The 26,361-nt window shown below is 41.3% G+C and overlaps 2 protein-coding genes across 4 annotated transcripts in view; one reads left to right on the forward strand and one right to left on the reverse strand.

The window, feature by feature from the left end:
* LOC104586180 (coiled-coil protein) overlaps window positions 1-1,755 on the reverse strand; it is an 81,247-nt gene extending 79,492 nt beyond the window's left edge. For all 3 annotated transcript variants that reach the window (XM_088897355.1, XM_010243337.3, XM_088897356.1), the window contains exon 1: window positions 1,225-1,755. In XM_088897355.1, coding sequence (XP_088753481.1) covers window positions 1,225-1,449 — 225 coding nt within the window. In that variant the 5' untranslated portion in view covers window positions 1,450-1,755. The remainder of the gene's footprint in view (window positions 1-1,224) is intronic.
* A 23,381-nt stretch (window positions 1,756-25,136) lies between these two features.
* The window catches only part of LOC104586177 (uncharacterized), a 32,479-nt gene continuing 31,254 nt past the window's right edge, over window positions 25,137-26,361 (forward strand). The window contains exon 1 of the mRNA XM_010243336.3: window positions 25,137-25,420. Coding sequence (XP_010241638.1) covers window positions 25,247-25,420 — 174 coding nt within the window. The 5' untranslated portion in view covers window positions 25,137-25,246. The remainder of the gene's footprint in view (window positions 25,421-26,361) is intronic.

Here is a 26,361-nt window from a genome sequence, read left to right on the forward strand (position 1 = left end):
TTTCTTTGGGAGTTGGGTGAAAGTAGGAAGGACCATTTGACAAAGTGGGAGGTGGTATGTCAAAATAAACAGGGGCTCCACCTTCTACTTTTCTTTTATTTTAGTATTTGTTCCCTAGGTTTTCTTGATCTAAAACAGGGACTCCACCCCCTTTTTCTTCTTGGGTTCTTTTCTTTTCTTGGTCTGAAACAGGGGCTACACCCCCTTCAGCTCTTTTAAGTTCTAACTTGTAAGTTGTAACTCTAATATTTTGTTTAGCCTACTTGAAGCAAGACATAGGCACAAAAGTAAGTGCTGAGGTTTGTACGTTAATACATAAAACCAAAAAAACTAGTTCAGAAGGGGCAGAATTCATGGTATGTTGTAGCCTCGCCTTAGCACCTTAAAAACTATGTCGTATGGTATGGTTAACGATACAGAGGATAGATAACTAGAAGATCATAATGTAGTTTATTTTGAGTTAGAGGTCGTTGCTGATGCAACAGGTTGTTCTGTTGCTGTCCAAATCCACCACATTCGATTTGATCAGATTATGCAGTGACAAAGGGATCTAAATATGCTTCTATTTCCAGAAGAAGCTTGTTAGACCTCTAGAAATGCACTTAAGCATTAACATTTTGTTAGTATGCTTGAGACAGTGCACCATAATCATAAAGATCTGTAACAATTTAACTTCTGTACAATTTCAATCTCTTCCTCCTTGCTCGAAGCAAAGCTATTCATTGTAAACATTTTAAGTTTTCAATCAGTATCAAGTAATTGACAAGTAAATCAATTCAACAATAAACTCCTTGGGAGAAAAAAGACATTCAAGCTTCAGTTTGCTAGTTGCAGTTTTCCTTGTAGTTTCCAAAACAGATAATTAATAGAAAATGATTCAACATTTCATCATAAGACAGATTAGTTCACTTTAGTCTTTCATGGATACCCCATACCTCTTATCAGAATGCAAATTGGTTCAGTTTAATCTTTCACAGACCATGTTAGTCATCTGACCTTAAAACCAGTAATAATGCACTAAACTACCTATGAAACTATAACGACACATTATTTGAACAAGGGAATTGCTCAGCCATCATAATTCAGTTTCCAGAAAGTTGACTTGCAAGTTTAATAGCGATGATCAATATCTAAGCTCCAAAATACAATTAGATAGAGTGTGTCAGTGTACGAGTGCGTGAGTGAGGGAAAGAGAGAGAGACAGTTGGAGAACAACGCTCTTACCTCTGGTCGATCAGAAGTAGAGGGGAGAAGTCCCAGAGATCTGGCGGATCGGACTGAACTGAGTATCTTCTCTCCAACTTTAGATAAATCCATTCCTCCTCCTTGAACAAAAAGGAAAGGAAGGAAGAAAAAGAAACTAGGGCTCTCAAAGCCCCCAATTAAACGTCCATCAAATACGGAAGAGTTTTCCTCAGAGCTACGGAATGCAGACGAACCAGGCTGCATTTCAACGCACGGCCCCAAGATCAAGCGAGATAAGCCCCATTTCAATCAAACACCAATGCGTGCATCTGAATCAGAGTTCTGTACAAAGGCGCACGATAGCGAAGTAGGTTCGATGAGAACACCTGTAACGAATTTTGCATTTGATTATGTATTTTCAGTTCTGATACTCGCGGGAATGATCAGAATATCAGATCCGATCGTTGTTGAATGCGGACTGTTGAGACTCGAGACATAGAGATAAAATAAAAAGTTAGTCGGTCTCTCTGGTGTGGTACCAGTGGTTAACTGTTTGGGTTTGGTGGAAACTCTCGTATGTCCTTCCTTCGTGACTTTCTGTAGTCACTCATTTTTTACTTTTTCTGAATACGGTGCTGTTCAACTTCTACGTATATTACTTAATGATAGTGAGTACTAAGTAACGAATCCCCTACGGTTTTAATCGTAATATTGGCCAATGTGGCGTATCCTGATTGTTTAATGTAATATTCTCTTAAACTCACGATGAATTTCTTGCATTTCTCCTAAACTTTAACTTTTTAAAACTCCAAAAGCTCACCTTCGGCTAGATTTCTGTTGTTTTAATGTTGGTGATTTTACACATAAGGATTTAATTATTTTACATGACCAAAATATCCTTCAATGGTCAGTCAAGTTTAATAAATATTTTTTATATCAAATTTGAATCTGATTTAACACCAGGCCCGTAAATTTTAATATGCATATATGTTATTTTATGTTATATTATGTATTTATATATAAATTTTATAATATGATACTTGTAATATATATTATATATAATATTTTATATTAATAGTATATAAAACAAATGTATTAATAATATATATATATGTAATACCTTAAATGTAAAAGATCTAAACCCGATGCTTTATGTTCTAAGCTTGGAACCAAAGTTGGCTAGACTTAAATGCTTACATGGACAGCTCCCATTAATGATCACTAACAACAATCTAACTGAAATCTTAATAGAATGTGAGTTTTGGACCCAAAGAAAAAAAGAATCTGCTTGCAAGGGGCTCTCTAGATGTTTTGAGAAGTCATGATAAGTTTAAGAGAAATGTAAAAACAAAAAAAAAAAAAAAGTCATGCGTGAGTTTTAGATAATGCCCCTTTATATTTTGACAAATACCCCTAAACTTTCATTTGCAACAAAGACCCCTTGAACATTCACTTTTTGACAAATACGCCCAATCATTAATTAGTTAATATAATGCATTAAATTACCAAAATGCTCACTTAAACTTTTTTTGTTTTCTTTTTCTTTCTCATTTCTCTTAATTCCTAATTATACAAAAAACCTTCATTTTCTCTAAGGCTATGTTTGGTTTGAAAAAATAATGTAGGGAAACCTTTATAAACCTTGTGTTGGTTTCCCCGTCTTTCCCTTCCTTTCCATACCTTTTCCTTCAAACCAAACATAGCCTAAACGAAACCAGCTAAAAATAACAAAAATCATTTCATTGGCATAGAAGAAAAAAACTTTTTTAAATTTTTTTATTAATTTACTCACATGAATGTCTTTCATCATCTTAAAATATAAAAATTATCCACTATGTTCTACGATAAATCAAGAAAAACCAAACAAAACCCTAAATTTATATATATAATAAACTTCTACCATTTCATTTGAATATGGGCTCTAGCTCTTTTGCAACCAAAAGGGCTTCAATGTTATATTTTGGAAAACTAATCAAATCACAAATCATTATAACAAACAAAAAAATGGTGTTCGGGTATTAAAAAACAGTTTAATGATAATCCTTTTTCGAAGTTAATTGATGGATTGGTGCAAAGTGAAAGCTCAGGGGGTATATTTGCCACAAATGAATGTTCAATGGGGTATTTGTCACTGACCACATGAACCAATGTTCAAGCTAGTGACAGCATTGGCTTCACATAGAAAGGGCCCCATGGCGCATCCCAACTCCCAAACGTGCATTAGGAACATCTCCCACGACAAATACAGGAGATGTTCCCAATGCACACTAATGTGTTGGGGAGCACACTTTATGGGGAACCGATCTGAATTAGTTAACCCATTATCCTATTCACTAATTACATTGTCATTGGTTATTCATACAATCGCTTTTGCCACTTGTCCTGACCACGAGATTGGCATCTATTTCTTCTTGATAGAGGTGCAACGTGGGCAAGCTAAACCTGAGCCTAGACCAACCCAGTCCACAATTTTACATGGGTTGGGCTTGGGTTTCTGGTCTTTGCATTGGACATAGACCCAAAAGTTATGGCTTTTATTTTTTTTCCTTTTGAATTGGGCTTGTAGGTTGGGCTCATGCCTAATCCTTAGGTAATTCAAGCACAACTTGACTATATGCATACATACAGTAGGGGTGTCAATCGCCCTGGTTTGGTTTGGATTCAATACAATCCAAATCTTATCAAATTAGATTTGGATGGCCCATTATACTTATTGGATTGGGCCAATCCAAAATAAATTGGCCTATATTCTTACTGGTTTGAATTAGGCCTAAACCAAATTTCCAATAATCCAATCATGATGCCAAACCCTTGTCCAGTTTGAAATCAATCAAAATTGAAAACAGCATAAAATCACTTTTATGAAAGTATTTTTACAAAAGCATTTTCATGAAAATATTTTTATAAAAGCACTTTTGTAAAAGTAATTTCATGAAAGGTATTTTTACGAAAGCACTTATATAAAAATACTTTTACGAAAGCATTTTTACAAAAGTATTTTTATGAAAGCACTTTTACAGAAGTAGTTTTATAAAAGCACTTTACAAAATCACTTTAATAAAAGTACTTAGCATTTTTACAAAATTACTTTTACACGAAAACACTTATAAAATCACTTTTACAAAAAAAAAAAACTTTTACGGAAGTACTTTTATGGAAGCACTTGTATGAAAAGAACTTTTACGAAAGCACTTTTACAAAAGTACTTGTATAAAAGCACTTTTATAAAGACACATACAAAAGTGCTTTTATAAAAGTACTTTTACAAAATCACTTTTATAAAAGGTCTATGGAAGTACTTTTCGAAAAGTGCTTTTACAAGAGCACTTTTTTGAAGTACTTTCAATAAAGTGCTTTTGTAAAAGCACTTTTATGAAAATATTTTTTATCAAAATACTTTCACAAAAGTGCTTTTTCAATGCTAAAAGTGCTTTTATATAATTTTTTATATTTCATTTGGTTTGGATTGGATCCAATCCAATCCATTTACATTTTAATGGATTGGTTTGGATTTGGTTTGTATTGGACTTGGGCTAGATTGGGTCCAGTCCATTTATAAGTGGAATTGCATTGGATTGGATCGGGTTGGACCAAATCCATCCAATTGGCACCTCTATGCATAATAGATACACAATTTGCATAAAAACATACATACATACATACATACATACATACATAAATAAATTTATGTCAAATTTTATTGTGGTTGGTTGATTATTCCAAGCATGGCCCAAGCCCAACCCAAATGCATCAAATTTCAATGCAAATTATGCCTAAATTGGACAAATCAGGTTTACCCTCAATCTTGGGCCTCAGGCCCAATTATTAGGTTTGGGCATAAGTTGAACTTAAACCCAACTCAACTTGCCTGGCGTGCATCTATATTATTCAACAATCGGGGTTGTCAACTTGGCTCCCTTTGCATAACACATCTATTCACTAAACAATGCATTTAGCATGGATAATATTTAAATGAGATATTGTGAATTAATTTTGTCGTGGAAGGAAAGTCCCATTGACAAGCTAATGCTTTTGACTAGACCCGGCAATTGGGTTGGGTGGGTCGGGTTCGGGTTGGGTCAAGACACTTCGAGCAGATTCCAGATGGGGTTGGGTTATCAAATGTTAGAGCCTAACCCTAAATGTTCAAGTTAGGGTTGACCCATGGGTCAATTCAGGTCATCCCAAAAAACAACTAAAATTTTAAAAAATAAAGAAAAAATACACGAAAATGCCAAAATTAAATGAACTAATATTAAAATTCCAAATATAAAATAAAAATTTTGAACATTTAACAATTTAAAGAGTAAACAATAAAGAGTAAAGACTAAATAGAAAAAATTAAAGAATGGTAACTTCTAACAATGCATAAATAGTCCCAATTAGATTTGACAATCGGATCAACGGGTTGACCCATGACCCATCCCAACCTAGATTTATTGGGTCAGATTGGTGGGTCATCTCATTCTCGCATTCAGATAGCTAAATATGAGACCCAAACCCTGTTTTTTTTGGTAGGGTTAGGTTGGGTTAGGTCGGGTTCGCGGGTTGGGTCAACTCTAGGGTCAGGTTTTATCTTTGGTTGGGCTTGAGCTCAAAAGTTTGACTTTTTTTTTAAGGCTAGCCTATTAGTACTTAGTAGTCAAAAATCGATATCAACTTGATTTTTGCTCAGTTTCCGAAGTTTTAAGTTCCCAAAATATCCTTTTCTTAATTTTTTTATATGAAATAAAATGTGCTACACAAGTTGGGGGAAGCACGACCCCAGAAGTCACTAAAGCAAATAAAATAAAGATCCGTCTGGTTTGCCTCTCTAAACACGTGCCTGTATCGAATACCTCGCTCCATAAACTCCTTCAACTTTAAGCAACCCAAGATGATGTTCCTAAGATTCCACGGTGGATAAACCTACTCTTTTAAGTAGCCAATAACAATCTTCGAGTCCCCCTCAATCGTAATTGGATGATCATTGAAGTTAAGGGCCAGATTGTGGGCTTCCCACATAGCCCAAGCCTCAGGCACATTAATAGAAGTAGTGCCAAGAGTGAAGCAAATAGAGTGATATCACTGCTATTGATTGAAATGATCTCAGTGGGTATGTTATGGCCATTAGGCCATTAAAGCGCAATAAGATTTTTTGCAAGCAAAGACCACACTTTTGTGAGCATTGATGCCCATTTACACATTAAGGATATCAACTTATGAATTTAACAAATATGCATGGGAGATGTTCCCATTGTATGGTTGGGTTCCGTGTGCATAGATTTTTAACTTGCATGAGACGAGGCTCCATTAAAGCTAATTAATTGGAATCTTTAGTGAAACTTTTCTCAACTGCATCTCTTTCAATTATGATATTTTATTTTTACATTTTGTTGTACTTTTTAAACATTTAACGTTGCTTCCGTATTTTGTTTGAGAAGTTGTTATGTTGGGAAAATGGGGTCATTGAGACTTGGAGGAGAAGCTCTAAGGTGCGTTGGAATACACTATCTTTAGAACGTTAGCACACTCAATTTCATTGAGTTTGCTATTGGGCTACAAGTAAATCCATTCCTAGGATACAACAGAGCCTTGAGCGAGAATATGCAACCAGCAAAGTTGAAGAGTCTCCGAAGAAACCTTCTATGAGACGGTAGCAAACTGGACCGAGAGAGAGAGAGTGAGTGAGTGATTTTCGAAATTGTGTTGTGTGTGTGTGCAAATGCTTGATTTGTTCTCCTTAAATAATCTATGAAGAGTCATGAACGTCTGAAATTGTATTGTGTGTGTGTGCAAATTGTGTTGTGTTGTGTGTGGTGCCTCTTGATCACACCTGATCAAATCATGGTCGTTGATTCCATCAATGGTTAGCATCACACCAAAAGTCAAAGCCTCCATTCGTGAGCCACACAGGTGCGAGCAAAGTGCGCCTTTAAAACGCATCATTGCGCCGTACGCGTACGCACCCGCGTGTGTGCATGTTGCACGGTAGCAAACCTCCATACTCTCCTCTCTTTATCTAAGGAGTGTAAATCAGCTCGTATTAAAAAATCCAAAACAAAACTTGTAATTTTCCAATGTATGACAAGTTAAAAACTATTTTTAGTAAGAAAATAAGCTATTTTCAAGACATGTATCGAGGTATAATTTTTCATTTAGTTAAGTGATTTGATCATTTGTTTTCATTTTAATATTTGAATGTGTAAAACAAGTAATGTAAGAGGTAATACTTACAAAATTTAAATTTAAATTGTAAGCTTTCATCTACATAATGATAATCTACATATTAAATTATCCAATTTAATCAATAAAGATGGTATAAGTTTTAAGCTATATATTATATTTATTGAAAATCAAGTTAACGAATTGACCAAGTCTTGCCAGTATCGTTAAATATGAACATAACTGTTGAAATAACCATTTTGTCCTTTAATTCAAATTTAAGAACAAAAGTTGAACTTACCATTTTTGTCCCTTGTTTTAAGGCATATGTGCAGGTTCACTCAACTTAATAGAACGTCCGAAAAAGTAGAGACCGAGCACCAATGTCATCACTACAACTTCTGAACAATGGATTTTTGGTGAGAAAAAAGTTTTTCTATACATTTTTTTTATTTGAGATCATGGTGACCTTAACCAAGAAGAAATCATCAAGCCAACCACCGAAACTGAAGCAACAACCAAAATATAGTGACTTATCTAGATCAAAGTAATGGAAAACCACCAAAACTGAAGCAAGCACTGAAATACAGTGACTTCTCCGAATCAAAGTAATGGAAAACAATCTCTCCAATAATTCTTCCTGCCTCAACTGCCGAAGCTAGATCCAACTGAGTACTATCCAAAGACCTCCCAATCTCTGCTAGTGCCAAAATCGCCTCCACCTTTCTTGTCGCCATACTCTCCTCCTTCCCCTTCTCCACCATGACCACCACCTCTTCCACGCACCATGACTGTAGTTCCCACCGTTTCCACGCACCAGAGATGACTGCGTTGGTGGCGATGCGGGGGTGGTGAAAGGAGAAGTGGAGAACCATAGGACGAATGGTGGTGATTGAGCTTTAGGAAACCAACAGAGTGTGTTGGATTGAGCATGGCGGAGATCACCATGGTTGTCTAGTTCAATTGGTAGTTTTGTTGTTCTTCTCACTCGCCCAAGCAGAGTTTGAGTGAGAGTAGAGAGAGTCTGAGTTTGGTGGTGTTGTTACTCCGGTGGTTGGAGGGCAAAGAAAACAGTGGGAGAAAAAGAAGAAGATAAGAAATTGCAAACTACAAAAAGCACACACAGATGGGTTTCTTGGATTGATAGTCATCATCTATTGGGTTTTGTATCAATCAAGCATTTGGGTTTTTTGGATTGAAGATGGGGGATTCAGGGAGAGCGAACAGAGCGTGCCAGATTGAGCGTGGCGGAGATCGCCATGGCCATCGTAGTTTCGTTGTGTCTGGTATGCACATGCCAGTGTCGATGCCGGAGATAACCAACTTAAGCCTGCTCCCTCCCTCTCGAGTTGATAATAGAGAATCTTAAAAAGGGTACTTAGGCAAAATTGTCTTTCCCAAACAAAAAGAGCATTTTCGAACATAAAAGAGTAGGTTGGGTACTTTTGAATGTTATAATAGTCACGTGGTACATGTGAACGGTTTATGACAGAATGTTAACAGTAAGGGAAGTATTAGTCAATTGTCATAAACAGGAGTATCCTTAAATAATTTTTAAATAGTAGGGATACACTTAGTCAATTTGCTAAACTATAAGGGTGGCTTAAGAAATTAATTTTTTTTCGGAATAGGATAGTAAAACAAGAAGATGTTCCACGGGTAAATCCTAGAACTGACCCCATAACTACTAAGGTCAAAATTGACCTTCACAGGGTAAGTTTTAGTTCCAAAAACTTTGGAACAAACCCCTACAAGGTAGGTTATAGGTTTCGCAATGGAATTGAAATGAATCGACCCATGCTTAGTTGCTCACTCATAGGCATGGATGTCAAAACAATTTGTGGGTACAAGATTTGGAGTGTTCACACACACAAAAAAAATTATAAATTTTATTTGGTTACAACTCAACAAGTCTAATTATGTTTTCATTTAGCCAATTTGACTTTCCATAAAATTAGCTTGACCTCCTATTTAAGAGGGATTTCACACAATGTTACAAGGTAAGCCCCACACTAAAATCCATGAAACCATGTTGGAAAACTTGGAAAACGAAGTTATGGTTACATGATCCCAAAAAGGTTGATTTTCCAACGAAGTTATTTTTAATAGTTATTGCAAAGTGGTTTGGTCAACGCATATCAATCAAGAATTCAAGACTGAAAACCCTCTAAACAAGTTCTAAGAGTCCGTTTGGAGGCGAGCTCTGGTGATTTAGCTGTGATGGTTGAGCATCCATGTTCAAGATAGGCTACTTGGAATTACTTTCTTATGGTGTTTAGAATACATTGATTGGCTTTCCTAATTCCACCAGACATAATTTTTAGAACTTCCGTGATTGGGCCCAGCTTAGAATGCCAAAAGCCACGTTATTTCATGTATCTCATATATATTTATGAATGATCTAACGCTATCCAGCCGGTCCTAACTGTCAACGACCTTGCCTCTGACTGGAGCAATAGGGGCCTAAAACGGAGAAGAAAGTGGGGGATCTCCGGGGAGGAACCCAGTGAGATTGCTCCGAAGCTCAAGTTAGTACTCTCTCAAAGGCAAGATAAAACCAGATGGCGCAAAGTTCACATATCTTGTTCTTAGGGGGTAGGGAGCCTTTTATAACCACTTCGCGCACTCACTCCTAAGCTTCTGTCAGGTCGGGTATGATTATCTCTACTCTCCTACCAGTTCGGGTGTCATCACCTCTGTTGGGGTAGAACCGCCACTGCTCTCTTTGTTGGAGCCATCTCTATAACTGGAAATGACGGTGGCAGGTGGCCGTTGAAGTGCGGCTGTCAAGCGTCATATCCCAAGTTAGTCAGGTGCGCCGCCCCTAGATACGGACTTCCTTGGTGTCAGGCACGGTACGGTTGTTCAGTTCGGCGTCCTGGAGGCGAAGTGCTGGAGTGGTGAGCGAGGTGAAGTCTCGAGTTCGGATAGAGGTGTGTCCCGAACTACCATGGGGCAGGCCAGTTCGGGTTGTTGCCTTTTGTGTTCGTAAGGCTCGGGCTCCTTGCGGGGAGTTCGGGCTCCTTGTAGGGATTTCGGACCGATGGTTCCTCCTTTCGGAGCTCGCGCCTTGGGCGTGCTGTTGTGCCGAGTTGTTGCCTTTGCCACGTGTTGAGTGATTACGAGGTCGGGCCAAATCTTCCATCATCAATTGCCCACCACTCCTCGCGCTAAGGGACTTGCCCTGGCGTGGGGAGTTCACGAGGTGGCGGGGGTGGATTTATCCCGTACTTCGAACTGGTTTTGACTAATAGCGCGAAGTGCGCGTTCATCAGAATTTTTTGGGTTTCTCGAGTGCCAAAAAGACGGGAAACGCGCCAATCTGTCTATAAACGCTGACAGACGTGAAGGCGCGCGCTTATTTCAAAATTCGAAAAGCGTGCCGCTGGGAGACGTGACAGCGGGCGTCTTTTCAAATTTGAGAAAACGCGCCGCTTCCGCCTATAATGCGAGGAGACGTGCGTTGGCGTTCTTTCAGTTTTAGTGCGGCCAGTCACTTCTCAGTCTCAGAAGACGTGCGGCCAGTCACGTCTCAGTCTCCGGAGACGTGCGGTCAGCGCGACTGCGGGCCGTTGGATTAGCTTTGATCTGAGCCGTTGATTCTCGGTTACTGTGGGTATAAATAGTGGGGGACCCCAGTCGCTGTCATTATCCTGCGTTTTGCTTATTGAGCTCGCATCCAAGTTTCAGCTCGCGTTCACGTTCCCGTAGTTCGTTTGCTTTTTTCCGGGTGAGTACTTTCCTGGAATCCTTATTCTCCTTCCGATGTCTAGCTCGAATACCTCAGACAGTTCTTCAAGGGGGTCAGATGCAGGTTCTACGAACCGAGTTGCATCCCCTGACAGTCCTAGTGAACCTAAGGTAGAACTCGAGGAAGAGTTCGAACCCGTAGGCCGAGTTGCCTCGGGTAGTTTGGCGTCCTCCTCTTGTCGCATTTTCTGACGAGCTCGACAGCCTCTGCCTTCATCATTGGCCAGTAGTACCCTTGTCGAAGTGCCTTTTGGGCGAGGGCTCTGCCCACCAAGTGTCGCGGAGTACGAGCTCAGCTTCGGTAGGCGGCAAGCAACGCAGGTAGGGGAGCGTGTAGGACCGTCGGTACAGCCGTTCGTCTATTATGACGTATTTGACCGCCTGGCGCTACACCCTCCTAGCTGCATTGCGGTCCGCAGGGAGGGTTCCACCTAGCAAGAAGCTCGCGAGTGGGTTGATCCAGCTCGGCTCTGCTTCAAGGACGGGAGCGACCTCCTCTGCCCCACCGAAAATGCTAGGCCAAGGTACGTCTTCTATGTACACTGTTCTCATGGTGTTGTGACTCGTGTTGGTTAACCGGGACAGGGCGTCGGCCTCAGTGTTCTCTGACCTCGGGATTTGCTTGATGAAGTGTGACTGGAAGTTGAGCAGAGCCTCCTTTACTTTTGCCAAGTATGCGATCATAGTGAACTCGCGTGCTTCGTATTCGCCCGTAACCTGGTTGACCACGAGCTGAGAATCGCTGCAGATAACTATGTGTTTTGCTCTTACTTTTTGCGCTAGGTTCAGCCCGGCTATCAATGCATCATACTCCGCATCGTTGTTGCATGCTGCGAACTCAAAGCGTAGTGCGTATTCCAATTTTGTGCCACCCAGGCCGCGCAGCACTATTCCAGCCCCGCTGCCCTGCTCGTTCGAGGAGTCATCTACGTGGAGGATCTAGGGCTCCTCATCCCAGTTCGCGTTTGGCCTAACCAGAAGAGATGCCACACTGGCTGCTAAATCACGGGGTTCAAACTCTATTGGCTTGGGAGCTCCGGGCTCACCCGAACTGGGGATCTCAGGCTCAACCGGCCTAGGGACTTCGAGGCTAAACGTGCACTCGGCGATAAAATCTGCTAAGGCTTGGGCCTTAATAGCAGTTTGTGGCTTATACTGGAGGTCCTACTCGCTGAGTTCGATGGTCCATTTCGTCAGCCAACCGAAAACCTCGAGCTTGAGTAAGACTTGCCTCAGAGGTTTGTCAGTCAAGACGATGACAGTGTGAGCCTGGAAATATGGGCAGAGTTTCCAAGCTGCAATTACCAGTGCGTACTTTTCTATCTGTGGGTATCTCGTCTCTGCTTCCTGCAGAATTTTACTAACATAATAGATGGGCCGTTGAACCCGATCTACTTCTTTTATTAGTACCGAACTGACCACCTCGTCGCTTGCTAAGAGGTATAGTTCTAAGACCACGCCCTCCTCGGGCCTAGCTAAGATTGGCACACTAGCGAGGTAGCTTTTTAGCTCGTCGAACGTGAGCTGGCAGTCTCGGGTTCATTCGAACCCTTTGCCTTTGATTGCCTTAAAGAAAGGCAGACAGCGGTCTGCCAATTGGGACATGAAGCGGCTCAGAGCGGCTATGCGGCCGTTTAGCCTCTGAACCTCTTTTACTTTTCTGGGTGGTCTCATATCTAGGATGGCCTTTATCTTGTTCGGGTTGGCCTCAATACCGCGCCAATTGACAATGTACCCTAGGAACTTACCCGAGGTGACACCGAAGACACATTTGTTTGGTTTCAGTTTCATGCTAAATTGACGCAGAATTTGGAAGACAGAATCTAAGTCTTGTATTAATTTCTGGGAAAGCAGCGTCTTAACGACCATGTCGTCTACATAACATTCTATTTTCGTGCCAATTAAGGGCCAAAACAGCTTATTCACAAGTCTTTGGAAAGTCGCCCCAACATTCTTCAGTCCGAAGGGCAAGACCGTGTAGCAGTACAGGCCGAACTCGGTTATGAAGCTTGGTTTTTTTATCATCGAACTGTTCCATCCTAATTTGGTTGTAGCCCGAGTAGGCATCCAAGAAGCTTAGCAACTCATGTCCCGAGGTCGCGTCCACTAGGCGGTCAATTCTGGGCAGGGGGAAGCAGTCTTTTGGGCAAGCTCGGTTCAGGTCGGTGTAGTCGACGCACATGCGCCACTTGCCGTTTGCCTTTTTCACCAGCACTGGGTTGGCTACCCAGCTCGGGTAATGAACTTCCCTTATGAAGTCTGCTGCGAGGAGCTTTTCGACTTCCTCATCGACTGCCCTCCAGCGCTCCGGGGCTAAGTTGGGTTTCTTCTGTCTAATGGGTCTGACTACAGGGTTAGTATTAAGTTTGTGAGTTATAAGGCTAGGGTCAATACCAAGCATATCGGCCGCGGACCATGCAATAATATCTAAATTTTGAAGTAAGAAACTCACCAGTTCGGTTCGTAGATGCTCTTTGATGGAAGCACCGATCTGTAGCACTTGGGCCGGGTCCATAGCCGAAGTCGGAATTGCGACCGTTTCCTCTGTGGGCGAAGCTCTTTCCTCGCCCTGCTCCGTAGGCCACTCCAGCTCGAGGTCGTTGGCCACCTTGGTTTTTCCCTTCAGGGCGGCAACATAACACTTGCGGGACTCAAGCTGGTCGCCCCGCGCTACCCCCACACCGAAGTCTGTAGGGAACTTCATTGCCAAATAGTAGGTGGAGACCACTGCCCGTAAGACATGCGTAATTGGTCGCCCTATTATGGCATTGTAGCGGGAGGGGTCGCGACCACCAGGAAATCGTGGTTGAGTCTGACCGCATAAGGCCTTGTGCCGATTTCCACAGGTACTGTTATTTTCCCGAGGGGCCTGACTTTCTCTCCGCTGAAGCCCACCAGAGGAGTCTTCGCGGGCTTCAAATCGCCTCTCTGCAACTGAAGCTGGTCAAATGCCGACTTGAAGAGGATGTCTGCCGAGCTACCTGAATCCACAAGTACGCGCCTGACTCCGAAGTCGCTGATCCTTAGTTTTATGATGAGTGCGTCATCGTGGGGGTAGTGGACCCCTCGCGCATCATCTTCCGTGAAGAAGATCGTTTCTTCCGTCTTCGGCCTCTTTGGAGGGTTATGTTCTTCTCAGGCTGCTTCGCGAACTGACGTCTGGGCCGCTGCCGAAGTACAACATGCTACCACCGAACCTCCCACTATCACGTGGATGGTTCCCCGAACTGGCCTCTCTTCTGGAAGCTGTCTTTGCGATGGTTCGGCTGGCCTACTGCTGGATTCGGGGGCATCTCTTCCGTGCTTCCCTTGCCGACTTGTCTTATTATTATTATGCTGTACAAAATTTCTCAAGTACCCGCGACGGATGAGTCCCTCTATCTCGTCCCGGAGATTATTACACTGTTCGGTACTATGACCGTGATCTCTATGAAAACTACAGTACAAGTTTTTATTTCTCTCGTTTGGGTTTCCTTTCAGGCGAGGTGGCCATTTGACGTATGGGGCGTCTTTGATCGTCATCAAGATCTCAGTCCACCTCGTGTTTAAGGGTGTGTAGTCTGTCCGAGCTGCTAAGGAAGCTCGGAACGGCTGGCTTGGCTTCGCCCGGGTTTTTTCTGTCAACTGGGTTGGAGGGCTCACCTTCCCTCTTCCTTTCCTCGATACCACTTTCGGTCCTTTGGTTGATCTCTTCCTCTGTTCTCATGAACTTGTCTGCGAGCTTGAGGAATTCGGCTACGGTTGCGGGCTGGTTAGCTACTATGTTCCATTTGAACTCCTTGTGCGTTACTCCTCTCTTGGCCGCTGCGAGCTGCACCGCGGGGTCCAGCCGCGGTATCTGCAAGCACGTGTCATTGAACCGCTTGATGTAGCCCCGGATGGACTCTCCTTCCCTCTGGACTACTCCGTAGATGCTTTCTTCGGTTCTGGGGCACTGCTTGCTGGTAACGAAGTGTGCGGTGAAGACCTGCACGAATTGGGTCCAGCTTCTTATTGACCCAGGGGCCAGGTTCCTGTACCAAGTGCGGGCCACCCCTTTGAAGGTGGTGGTGAAGGCTACACACATGCACGATTCACTGGCCCTGGCTAGGTACATTTGGGATTGTAAGGCATCGACGTGGTCATTGGGGTCGAAGGACCCATCATACTTGTCTAAAGGGGGGAGCTTGAAGTCTCTGGGCATGGGGACTGCGAGGAGTTCTGATGAGAGGGGAGAAGGAACTGGTAGAATAGGGGCAGTTTTTACCTTGTCCGAGCTTGTCTCTTCTTTACCTCTGAGCTCGGGCAGGACACCGGTGGCAGTTCGACGACTTCGCCGGTGCCTTCGTTGCTGAGTGGGCCTGGTACTGGCGTTGCTGGCCTTTGTGTTGCCGAGCTTAATGGGCCCGGACCGTTGGTAGTCTGCCGCTAGGACGCTGAATCGATTCTCTGTCAGCGGGAGTTCATACTTGGAGTGTCGTGATACTGACTTGGCGGGTGAGGTCCCCGGCGAGCTGCGAGGCGGGGGTGATTTTTCTTTCCCCTCGGCTCGGGGATGAGGCCTGTCTCTTGTGGGGGTTCTGAAGCTGGGAGGCCTCTCCTCGGTGATGGCGTCGACCCTGAGGGGAGGGCTTAACCGGTTTTGGAGCAGGGTGCCGAGGTGGATGTAGTGGTTGGTTCAGGGGCAGTTGGGGGGACTGCTGCTGATAGTGATACTGAGAGATGTGGTGCAGTACTTGGTGCTGCTGGAATTGTTGCATTTGGGCTTGAATTGCCCGCATGCATTGCATCAGGTCGTCAAACTGGTTCTGGCTAGTCGCCAGTGGGAGAGCAGTTGGTTCAGTAAAGGTTGTTTCGACAGGGAGAGGAAAGGGGACATTCATGGCGGGAAGGCTTACGGGCGCCACTGTTCGTGGCGCATTCAGGCTAGGGATCCCAACCACTGGAAGGGGGACGATGAACTGTCCGATGCACACCACGCGGACTTGAAGTTGTTCCCCGGTGGTGTTCATCTCCGTGCCACGTCCAGCGTTGCTGGAACAAGCCATGAGTGTTGGGTTTTTTTTGGAAAAAAGATGTTATGAGAGTTTTAAAGGGAGGCTTTTAGAAGCGTTCCCACAGACGGCGCCAATTGATGATGCACTATCCGGCCGGTCCTAGCTGTCAACGACCTTGCCTCTAACTGGAGCAATAGGGGCCTGAAACGGAGAAGAAAGTGGGGGATCTCCGGGGAGGAACCCGGTGAGATTGCTCCGAAACTCAAATTAATACTCTCTCAAAGGCAAGATAAAACCTGAGGGCGCAAAGTTCACATACCTTGTTCTTGGGGGGTAGGGAGCCTTTTATAACCATTTCGCGCACTCACTCCTAAGCTTCTGTTAGGTCGGTTATGATTATCTCTGCGCTCCTGCCAGTTCGGGTGTCATCACCTCTGCTGGGGCAGAACCACCACTGCTCTCTTTGTCGGAGCCGTCTCTGTAACTGGAGATGGCGGTGGCAGGTGGCCGTTGAAGTGCGGCTGTCAAGAGTCAGATCCCAAGTCAGTCAAGTGCGTCGCCCTTGGATACGGACTTCCTCGGTGTCAGGCACGGTACGGTTGTTCAGTTCGGCGTCCTGGAGGCGAAGTGCTGGAGTGGTGAGCGAGCTGAAGTCTTGATTTCGGATAGAGGTGTGTCCCGAACTGCCATGGGGCAGGCCAGTTCGGGTTGTTGCCCTTTGTGTTCGTAAGGCTCGGGGCCTAAGGGAGAGCTCGGGCTCCTTGCGGGGAGTTTGGGTTCCTTGTAGGGAGTTCAGACTGTTGGTTCCTCCTTTCGGAGCTCGCGCCTTGGGCGTGCTGTTGTGCCGAGCTGTTGCCTTTGCCACGTGTTGAGTGATTACGAGGTCGGGCCAAATCTTCCTTCATCACCAGCGGTTTAAAAAATGACCCAAAAATGATACCATTATGGCCACAGGTTTCCGAGTTGACGGTGTGACCGTCTAGTTCGAATGGACGACCCATTTTGACAAACAAATTAAAAAAATAATAAATAATAAAAAACCGTTGAATGGGTCGACAGTTCGATCGCTCGAGTCAACAGGTTGTTGAGTTTTTCAATAGTTTTTGGCCAAAGATGGGTTTGGGGTAAACCGAAACCGCTTGCCTAGACAGTTCCTGGGGCAAACGGTGGTTCGAAAACCTTGATCTACACAGTTAATTATAAATATCTAATTTTTGCATATTATATGATAAATATATTAAAAAATGCATCAATGAATTAATATTAACCAATAAATATTTATTTTTTATAAAAACAGTAGAAAAAATAATTAAACTTTTAAAAAATATATTTTAAATATTTAAAAACATTATTTTATTGATAAAACATTAAAAATTAAAATTACAAATTTAAGTAAAGTAATTCATATTTTAATGACAAAAATATTAAAATGTGAAATAGACAATAGGGTTTCAGCTTTTCAGGGAGAGTGTGAAGCAGAGGATAAAAAATAGAGCGTGCGCGGGCCCTAACCACGACTTTTTGTCTTGGACGTGAAATTGGGGTGTGGACGGGACCGGTCCATGACATAGCATGAACCGGTCTCGTCCACGATATGAACACAGTGCTGGACACCACCTTATTTATTTTATTTTATTTCATTTTTTAAGCAACTCCGTCAAAGTTAAAGCCTACTCGAATGGGTCAATAATGAACCTGGTGCTCAGATTGATCGACTTTTGACCCTTGTTGTGATCTAGATGGTTATATTTATATATTGGATCTGACACTAGTTAGATGAATTTGTTCACTGTTAGGAATGGCAACGGGTAAGGTACCCATGCAAATTGCCCTACCCATTCCCGAACCCGCCTATATATCCCTGATTCCAAACTCGTCCCAAACCCGTATAACTTTTCCTTTCAATTTCCCAAACCCGTTAAACCCGTCTCGACACGTCCCACCCGTTAAACTCCTTGACCAAACGTTTTCAACTAAAAAAAAGTTTCTTAATGCTTATAATATGACTTGAACCCAGATCAATTAATGATTGCACCAAATCTCTTAGCACTAATTTAAGCCACTAAGTCATCTCGCCTTTTGTATTATTTAATGAAATAAAATAGATTTTATTAACTTTTGCATTCATCAAAACAATTAATACATATATATGATTAACATTTCCAACTAAAAGTTAAAATAAATAATATTTAAATTAGCATTTTATAACCAAATAAAATAAACAATCTATCAAATCCAAATTTACATCAAATGATGATTTTAATCCTAAGAAATTTATACAAATAAAATATTAATAATAGAATAATTATCTTACTACTTAAAATTTAAAATTTGTGCATGATATATAATATAATGGGTTATGGGTTCATATTTATGCATCTCGGGTATCACGTATCGGATAAGCTAAAGTCAAAACCCAAACCCTATAGGGTTTTAAGCTAAAATCACAAACCCGTCCCAAACCCTATAGGGTTTTGATAAACGGGTCCTATTAGGGTCGGGACGGGTCGGATACCGGAAAATTCTCATGAAATTGCCATCCCTATTCATTGTTATACTGAATGTATAACCAATAATTGGGATACAAATGGATCAGATTGGATTCAAATCCGTTACAGTAATATGAATTCCAGTCCAAATTCAATTTGAAAATCGAGCTGAATCCCGCAAGCATTTATCCAAATCTGATTCCTTTTAAGGAGGTTGACTATACAAATCTCGCCCGATTCAGTTTAATTTATGAAAAAATAGTAAATTATTGAAAGGGAAAAAACAAATACAATTATTTTTCAACTATTTACATATTTTTATTTTTATAAAAAACTACTGGAGGGGGCCCTGCATTGCAGGGGCTCGCTCATAAACTATCAGACTTGAGCTTGATTTGAATTGGAGACTTGAGCTCGAACTCGAGCTTGAGCTTGGCTCGAGTTAAAAGCTCGGAAGTTCGAGCTCGACTACCTATGATTGTAGGTCTCTCAAGCAGCCGATGTGCGAAGCCGAGGTCTCCCTCAATTGCCGAGGTGCGAAACTGAGGTCTCCCTCAATTGCTGAACCCTCAATTGCTGAAGTGTCGAGTTGAGGTTTGCCTAGCATGCGAGGTGTCGAGCTAAGGTCTCCCTTAGTTGACAAGGTGCCGAGCTGAGGTTTCCCTTAATTGTCGAGGTGTTGAACCGAGATCACCCTTAGTGACCGTGGTGCCAAGCCAAGGGCCTCCCTCAGTGGTTGAGGTGTCATCTAGCTCGAGCTCGATTCGAATTAGAGACTTGAGCTTGTGCTTAGAAGTTTGAGCTCGGCTCAGCTCAAACTCGACTACCTTTAATTGAAAGTCCCCTAGCAGCTGAGCGGAGTTGAGGTCTCCCTCAATAGGAGAGAGATTGGCATTCTTGTAATTTATGAGAGAGAGATAGTTGGTAGGAGAGAGAATGGTATTCTTGTAATTTGAAAGAAAGAGAGAGAAAGAGAGAGAGAGGGAGGGAGGGAGGGAGGGAGAGATGGTAAGGAGAGAGTGGCATTCTTGTAATCTAAAAGAAAAAAAAAGCAAGAGAGAGAGTTGGTAGAGAGTGGCATTCTTATAATTTCTAAGAAAAAAGGCAAAAAATACTGTTAGATTCGATTTCCCTCATCCTCAAGCCTTCTTACGTACACATTTTAACTTAATATATTTACTAGCAGAGGGGGCCTTGCGTTGCAGAGCCTCGCTCATAAGCTATCAATCTCGAGCTCGATTTGAAGACTTGAGCTTGAGCTCAAGCTCGGCTCGTGTCAAAAGCTCGGAAGTTCGAGCTCGGCTACCTTTGATTATAGGTTTCTCAAGTGGTCGAGGTGTCATCTAGCTCGAGCTCGATTCGAATTAGAGACTTGAGCTTGATCTCAAAAGTTTGAGCTTGGCTTGGCTCGAACTCGACTACCTTTGATTGTAGGTCCCCTAGCAGCCAAGATGTCGAGCTGAGGTCTCCCTCTGTTGGAGAGATAATGGCATTCTTGTAATTTTATAAGAGAGAGAGAGAGAGTTTGTAGGGGAGAGAGTGGCATTCTTATAATTTGAGAGAGAGAGAGAGATGGCATTCTTGTAATTTGTATGAAAGAGAGAGATAGAGTTGGTAGGAGAGAGAGTGACATTCTTGTAATTTTCATGAAAAAAAGGTAAAAAATACTGTTAGATTCCATTTCCTACATCCTCAGGCCTTCTTACATACACATTTCAGCTTAATATATTTATATAGATAGATGATAATATAAAATACTACAAATAATATATATATATATATATATATATATATATATATACATGATCCAAAAATCCAACAAAGGCAAATAGGATCGGATCCATTTCCCAAATATCTTAGAAAGTTACTGGAAATGTGTGAACTCTGATTCCAACTAGTTCAATCTAGGCAACAAATGCAGAAAGCTAAAGAAAATTTTAAAAATATGGAACAAGGACAAATTTGGAAATGTCTAGCAAAGAATTATGGACTTGAAGACTCGCCTGGATAGTGGAGTTAAGAGAAGATGCCAAAATTTCAATGCTACCAAAGTCAAAACTTTGGAAGCTGAGCTAGCTGTTTGGCTTAAGAGAGACGAAATTATGTGGCAACAAAAATCAAGAGTGAATTGGCTGAGTTGTTGAGACAAGAATACAAGGTTTTTTCATTTGATTGCAAAGGGATGGGGTAGCAAAAACTAATGGAGAAGTGGAATCTTCAAGACCTCACACCCAAGAATCCATGATAGTTTATTGAACTGTGCGATGCCTAAGTTGAATGAGATGGACAGAGATCTGCCATAATTAGACATAATTGATGATGAGATAAAAAATGCTTTATTTCAAATGGCCCCAAGGAAAGCACCTGGCCCAGATGGACTTCCAAGCATTTCTTCCAAAAGTATTGGGGAATTGTAGGAGAGGATATTGTGAAGGCAGTTTTTTTTTTTTTTTTGTTACATGCAAAATTTTAAGAGAGTTTAATGAAACCCACATTGCACTAATACCAAAAGTAAAGAATCCTGAAAACCTTTCTCAATTCAGACCCATTAGCTTGTGCAACACAGTGTATAAGTTCATAGCAAAGGTCTTGGTGAACCGAGTTAAACCTCAAATGGGGAATTTGATTTGTGAAAATCAGAGTGCATTTACTCCAGGTAGGTGTGTTCAGGATAACATTCTACTTGCCCATGAAATTATTGATTTTATGAGAAAAATAAGGGGTATAACTCCTTGGATGACTCTAAAGTTAGACATGAGTAAGGCTTATGATAGAATTGAGTGGCCTTTTCTATAAAAAGTGCTTATCCAATTACGATTTGGGCCCAAATGGGTGAATTGGGTATAATGCAATGTGTCTCCACAATCTCTTATAGAGTGATAATTAATGGAAGGCCGGGATCAAAATTTTTTTCCTAAAAGAGGGTTGAGGCAGGGGGATCCTCTCTCCCATTACCTATTTTTGTTTTGCTCCGAAGTCTTTTCTACTAATCTGACAGAGCTAATGCACCAAAAGAAAATTTTAGGTATTTCCATCACCAAGAATTGCCCAACTGTCTCTCATTTGTTTTTTTGCAGATGATAGTTACATATTCACTAAGGCATGCCTGGGTGAAGGGAAGGTTCTCTTGGACACTATCAAGGTGTATGAAGAAAGCTCTGGTCAACAGGTAAATTTCTCAAAGTTTGAATTTTTTTTTTCAGTAGGAATTAAACCCCAAAATTCAAAGAATCTTGGCCAGATTTCTGAAAATGAGGAGGGTGCATATTTCCTCTATTTACCTGGGGCTACCTACTCAAGTTGGGAAGTCCAAAAGGGCCCTGTTTTATTTCCTAATGGAAAAAGTGGGGAAGCTTATGTCCAAATGGCATGAATCTATGCTCTCTCAGGCAGGGAATGAAGTTTTGATCCAGGCTATAGCCAGTGCCATTCTAAATTACACCATGTCCTGCTTTTTACTTCCGAAAGGTGTTTGTAAGGAGTTGAAAAGCATCCAAGCAAAATTATGGTGGGGTGGGGGGGATCCTAGGGCTCCAGAAATACCCATTGGGTTTGTTGGGAGAGATTTAGTAGGAATAAATTAGCGGGTGGTTTGGGCTTTAGGGACCCATATCTCTTCAACCTGGCTCGTCTAGCCAAGCAAGTTTGGAGAATTTGCAAGGAAGAGGACAACCTATGGGTTAAGGTGATCAGAGCCATATACATTAAAAAGAAAATTTTCTTAATTGATAAGTTTTCAAAGCATGGGTCATGAGGGTGATAGAGCCTCTTAACAGATAGAGAGGTTATCCAAAAAGGAACATGTTGGGCAATAAGCTCGGGTGCAAAGGTCAGGATTTGGGATGCTCCTTGGCTACAAAATTTTAAGTTTTTTAAAATTACAGGCCCTAGACCAAATAATCTTGATTTAATTTGGGTAAAGGACTTATTGGTTGGAAATGAGAGAGTAATTTGGGCCAATTTCTGTGACCCAATTGCAAAAAGTTTTCTTAGTATAAACTTGTCAAAGGGTCAGTGGGATGATAAACTCAGGTAGACTCTCAATTCAAATGGACATTATAAAGTTAAATCTGGCTATTTTGTCCTAAAAGCCTTGAAAAGTGGGAGAAATCCATCCAGAGAAGAAAGTAGCACTGCTGAAGAGCTAAAGAAAAGTTAGTGGTCAAAGTTATGGAAAGCTAAAATAGATAAAAAAATTAAAAACTTCATATGGAAATAATATGTAAATGCGATTGCGGTTAAGGATAATTTAGTTAAAAGAAAATTGGCATCTGATGCTACTTGTCCTATTTGTTCCATCAACTCATAAACAATTATGCATTGCTTATTTGAATGTTCTCATGCTAAAGTTGTGTGGTTTGGTAGTCACCTGGGAATTAGAATTATGGATGGGAGTAACTTGAGCTCCTTTTAACAGTGGCTTTCCTTTTTGCTTACCAGGTGCTCAACTGATAAAAGTGTTAATAATGATATGATTGCTTTCTCTTTTTTGACTATGTGGATTATCTGGAAAAGCAGGAATTTGAAAGTGTTTGAAAACATTGACCCAAACCCGAGCTTCGATATTTTTGTTTTATATAGGATGTGGAGATAAAGAGAGAGACAGAGGATTTCCCAAGTTGGATTGCAAGGTTCTTCTCGTCAGCAACGCGATAATGAAGCAAGGACAATTGTTTTTTGGAGAGCGCCAATGCCAGAATTTTCAAGAATGAATGTTGATGGTAGCTTTTTGTGCCCACGACGCTCAGGTTTTAGGGCTATCCTGGTGGATTCAACTGGGACTGTGCTAGCAGTTGTTTTTGAAAAGTCTACTGTGGCATCTCCGATACAAGCAGAAGCTCTAGCCATTGTAAGGAGCTTGGAAGTGCTGAACAGATACAAGGACAAGTCCATTCTTGTGGAATCAGACAACTTATACTTAGTCCATGCTTTGAATGCCAAGAAGGTTGACATGGCTTTGAACACAAATTTTTGTGCATGGACATTCTCATGTGTATTGTCCTTTCTACTCACTTTGTGCATGTTGGCAAATGTGGAAATATGGTAACCCATAAGTTGGCTAGAAGAGGTCTGACGGAGTCTGGGCTCTTCTTAGAGGATCCGCCTGAGTGGATCCAACTTTTAGCTAACCAAGACTTGGTTAGACCTTAATTTATTTATTTATTTTTAATTTTGTTGTTTGTTTTGGTGTTGCTTTACAATAAAAAAAAAACTTTCACTTAAACTGAATGACTGATGTTGGGGCGTTATTACTGAATAATGGTTATACAACATCTATAACAGCCATCACATTCAGCCAATCCGATATCTCGCCCATATTGCATAAGTGATCAGTCGCACAGGTGGTTGACCATGTGCCACACTCATGGTTCGGAATACTGGATTGCCCTAGAAAAAATTTGGCTGTTTGTAAAAAAAAGTAAAAATAGCCTGGGCTGTTTTGAGAGCGTGCTGTAAATGGCAACTCATAAGGATAAAATAGTTTTTACGCTCAACGACTAAATCTATATCTATATTTGTATAAATATATTAAGCTGAAATGTATATGTAAGAAGGCTTGAGGATGAGGGAAAGGAAATCTAACATTATTTTTTTGCCTTTTTCATAGAAATTACAAGAATGCCACTCTCTACCAACTCTCAATCTTTTTGTTTTTTCTTTCAAATTACAAGAATGCCACTCTCTCTCCTACCAACTCTCTCTCTCTCTACCAAATTACAAGAATGCACTTTCCTTGTAAATTACAAGAATGTCACTCTTTCTAACTGAGGGAGACTTTAGCTTGACATCTCGGCTACTAGGGGACCCGCAATCATAGAAATTACAAGAATGACACTCTCTACCAACTCTTTCTTTTTTGCTTTTTTTCTTCTTTCAAATTACAAGAATGCCACACTCTCTCTCTCTTGCTTTTTTTCTTTCAAATTTTGAGAATGCCACTCTCTCTCTTTCTTACAAATTACAAGAATGCCACACTCTCTCCAACTAAGGGAGACCTCAGTTCGACATCTCGGCTGCTAGGAGACCTACAATCAAAGGTAGTCGAGTTCAAGCCGAGCCGAGCTCGAACTTCTGAGCTCAAGCTCAAGTCTCTAATTTGAATCGAGCTCGAGCTAGATGACACCTCAACCATTAAGGGAGACCTTGGTTCAACACCTTGAGGGAGATCTCGGCTCAATACCTTGACAATTGAGGGAAACCTCAGATCGGCACCTCATCAACTAAAGGAGACCTTAGCTCAACACCTCGTCTGTTAGGGAAACCTCAACTCGACACCTTAGCAGTTGAGAAAGACCTCAATTTGGCACCTTGGCAATTGAAAGAAACCTTAGCTATTTAAAAAAATTGTAATCAAAGATAGTCGAACTTGAACTTTCGAGGTTTTTGACTCAAGCAGAACTCGATCTCGAGCACAAATCTCTAATTCAAATCGATCGAGCCTAATTATGAGCGAAAGTGATATCGGTTGCCTTCGGAGTCGGTTGTTGCGAATGCGAAGACAGCGTCACGCGGCTAAACCACGTCGTTAGAGAGGGCCCACTAGAACCTCTGACATCACAGGCCTCTTTCTTTCTTTCTGCAAGATTCGGTCGCCACTCGCCACATTCATCACACGTGTGTTCCACATACCGAACAGAACATGTTCTATAATCCAGAAAAGAAAATCCGTCACCGGCTCTTCTTCTTCGGCACCGGACCTTGATGCTGCCTCAATCAGTCTCTCCGAGCCCTCCCTTTGGCGGTCCAAACACTTCTTCTGCCAACCCCAACACCGCTCAGGCCAGCAAAGACCGTAATATGGCTTCGGCCGAGCAGTTGGTGTTCGATTTAAGCAATCCTGATCTTAGGGAAAATGCTCTGCATGAACTTTCGAAGGCAATATTCCTTTACTGGATTAGTTCATCTTTCTTCCCCATCAACGGCTGCGCTCTTTTGATCTAAAGAAACGGAACGGCTTTTTATATTTTGGTGTTGTTAAAATATATAGTTTTTCTCCGTGATATTCTTTGTTGTTCAAAATCTTGATAATGGATTTATATAATTTATTTTGGTTCGAATTTCCATAATTTGGAAATGACACTGAGGAAGCTTGATTGAAGCTTATTCAGAAGCTATATTGAAGGATCGCGTTGATATTACAGATTCATCTATATCCATTTCTTTTTTGATTTTATTTGATCGATATATGCTTATCAGAAACAAAATAATCGAAATGTTCGTAACCGAATTAATTTGGCACACAATTGATCTTTGTCATGTTACAATAACTGGATGGAAGATTTCCAAAACGATAGGCAAGTTTCTTATGCGGTTGGAGTTCTTGTACACCAATATATTTGCATATTTATTTTGTTTTTTTGGAATGAAATCCATGTAGTGCCAGGAAATAGAAGGATACATTACGTCTTATCAATTAATGGCATTGAAATTGGTATGAGGTATCGACAGTTAACATGTTAATATTAAATATTCTCACTCTTACTGTATTTTGTTATTTTCATTCCTAAAATATTTAGAACTACTGAACTAGGTGGAGGGAGCAAATTCTTTTATCTTTCATTGCATACCTTTGGATTCAAATAAATTGTGACAGCATGTTTACTTTTTAATGTCAAGCAATTATAGCAGTTCAGTGCCATGATACACCCGATTACACTGCATCTAAATCAATTAAAAAAATGGTATACAATCCCATATCACTATGTATTAGAACAAGACAACCGGTTCAACATTGCTTTTTTTTTTTTTTGGTGATTTGGAGGTACCATAACTCATATTCCTGTTTTGTTAACATTGGTATTTAATGTTTACAGTGT

This window comes from Nelumbo nucifera, chromosome 2, assembly GCF_055504915.1.
Source record: "Nelumbo nucifera cultivar China Antique chromosome 2, China Antique-T2T, whole genome shotgun sequence".
In the NCBI taxonomy this organism is placed as follows: Eukaryota; Viridiplantae; Streptophyta; class Magnoliopsida; order Proteales; family Nelumbonaceae; genus Nelumbo; species Nelumbo nucifera.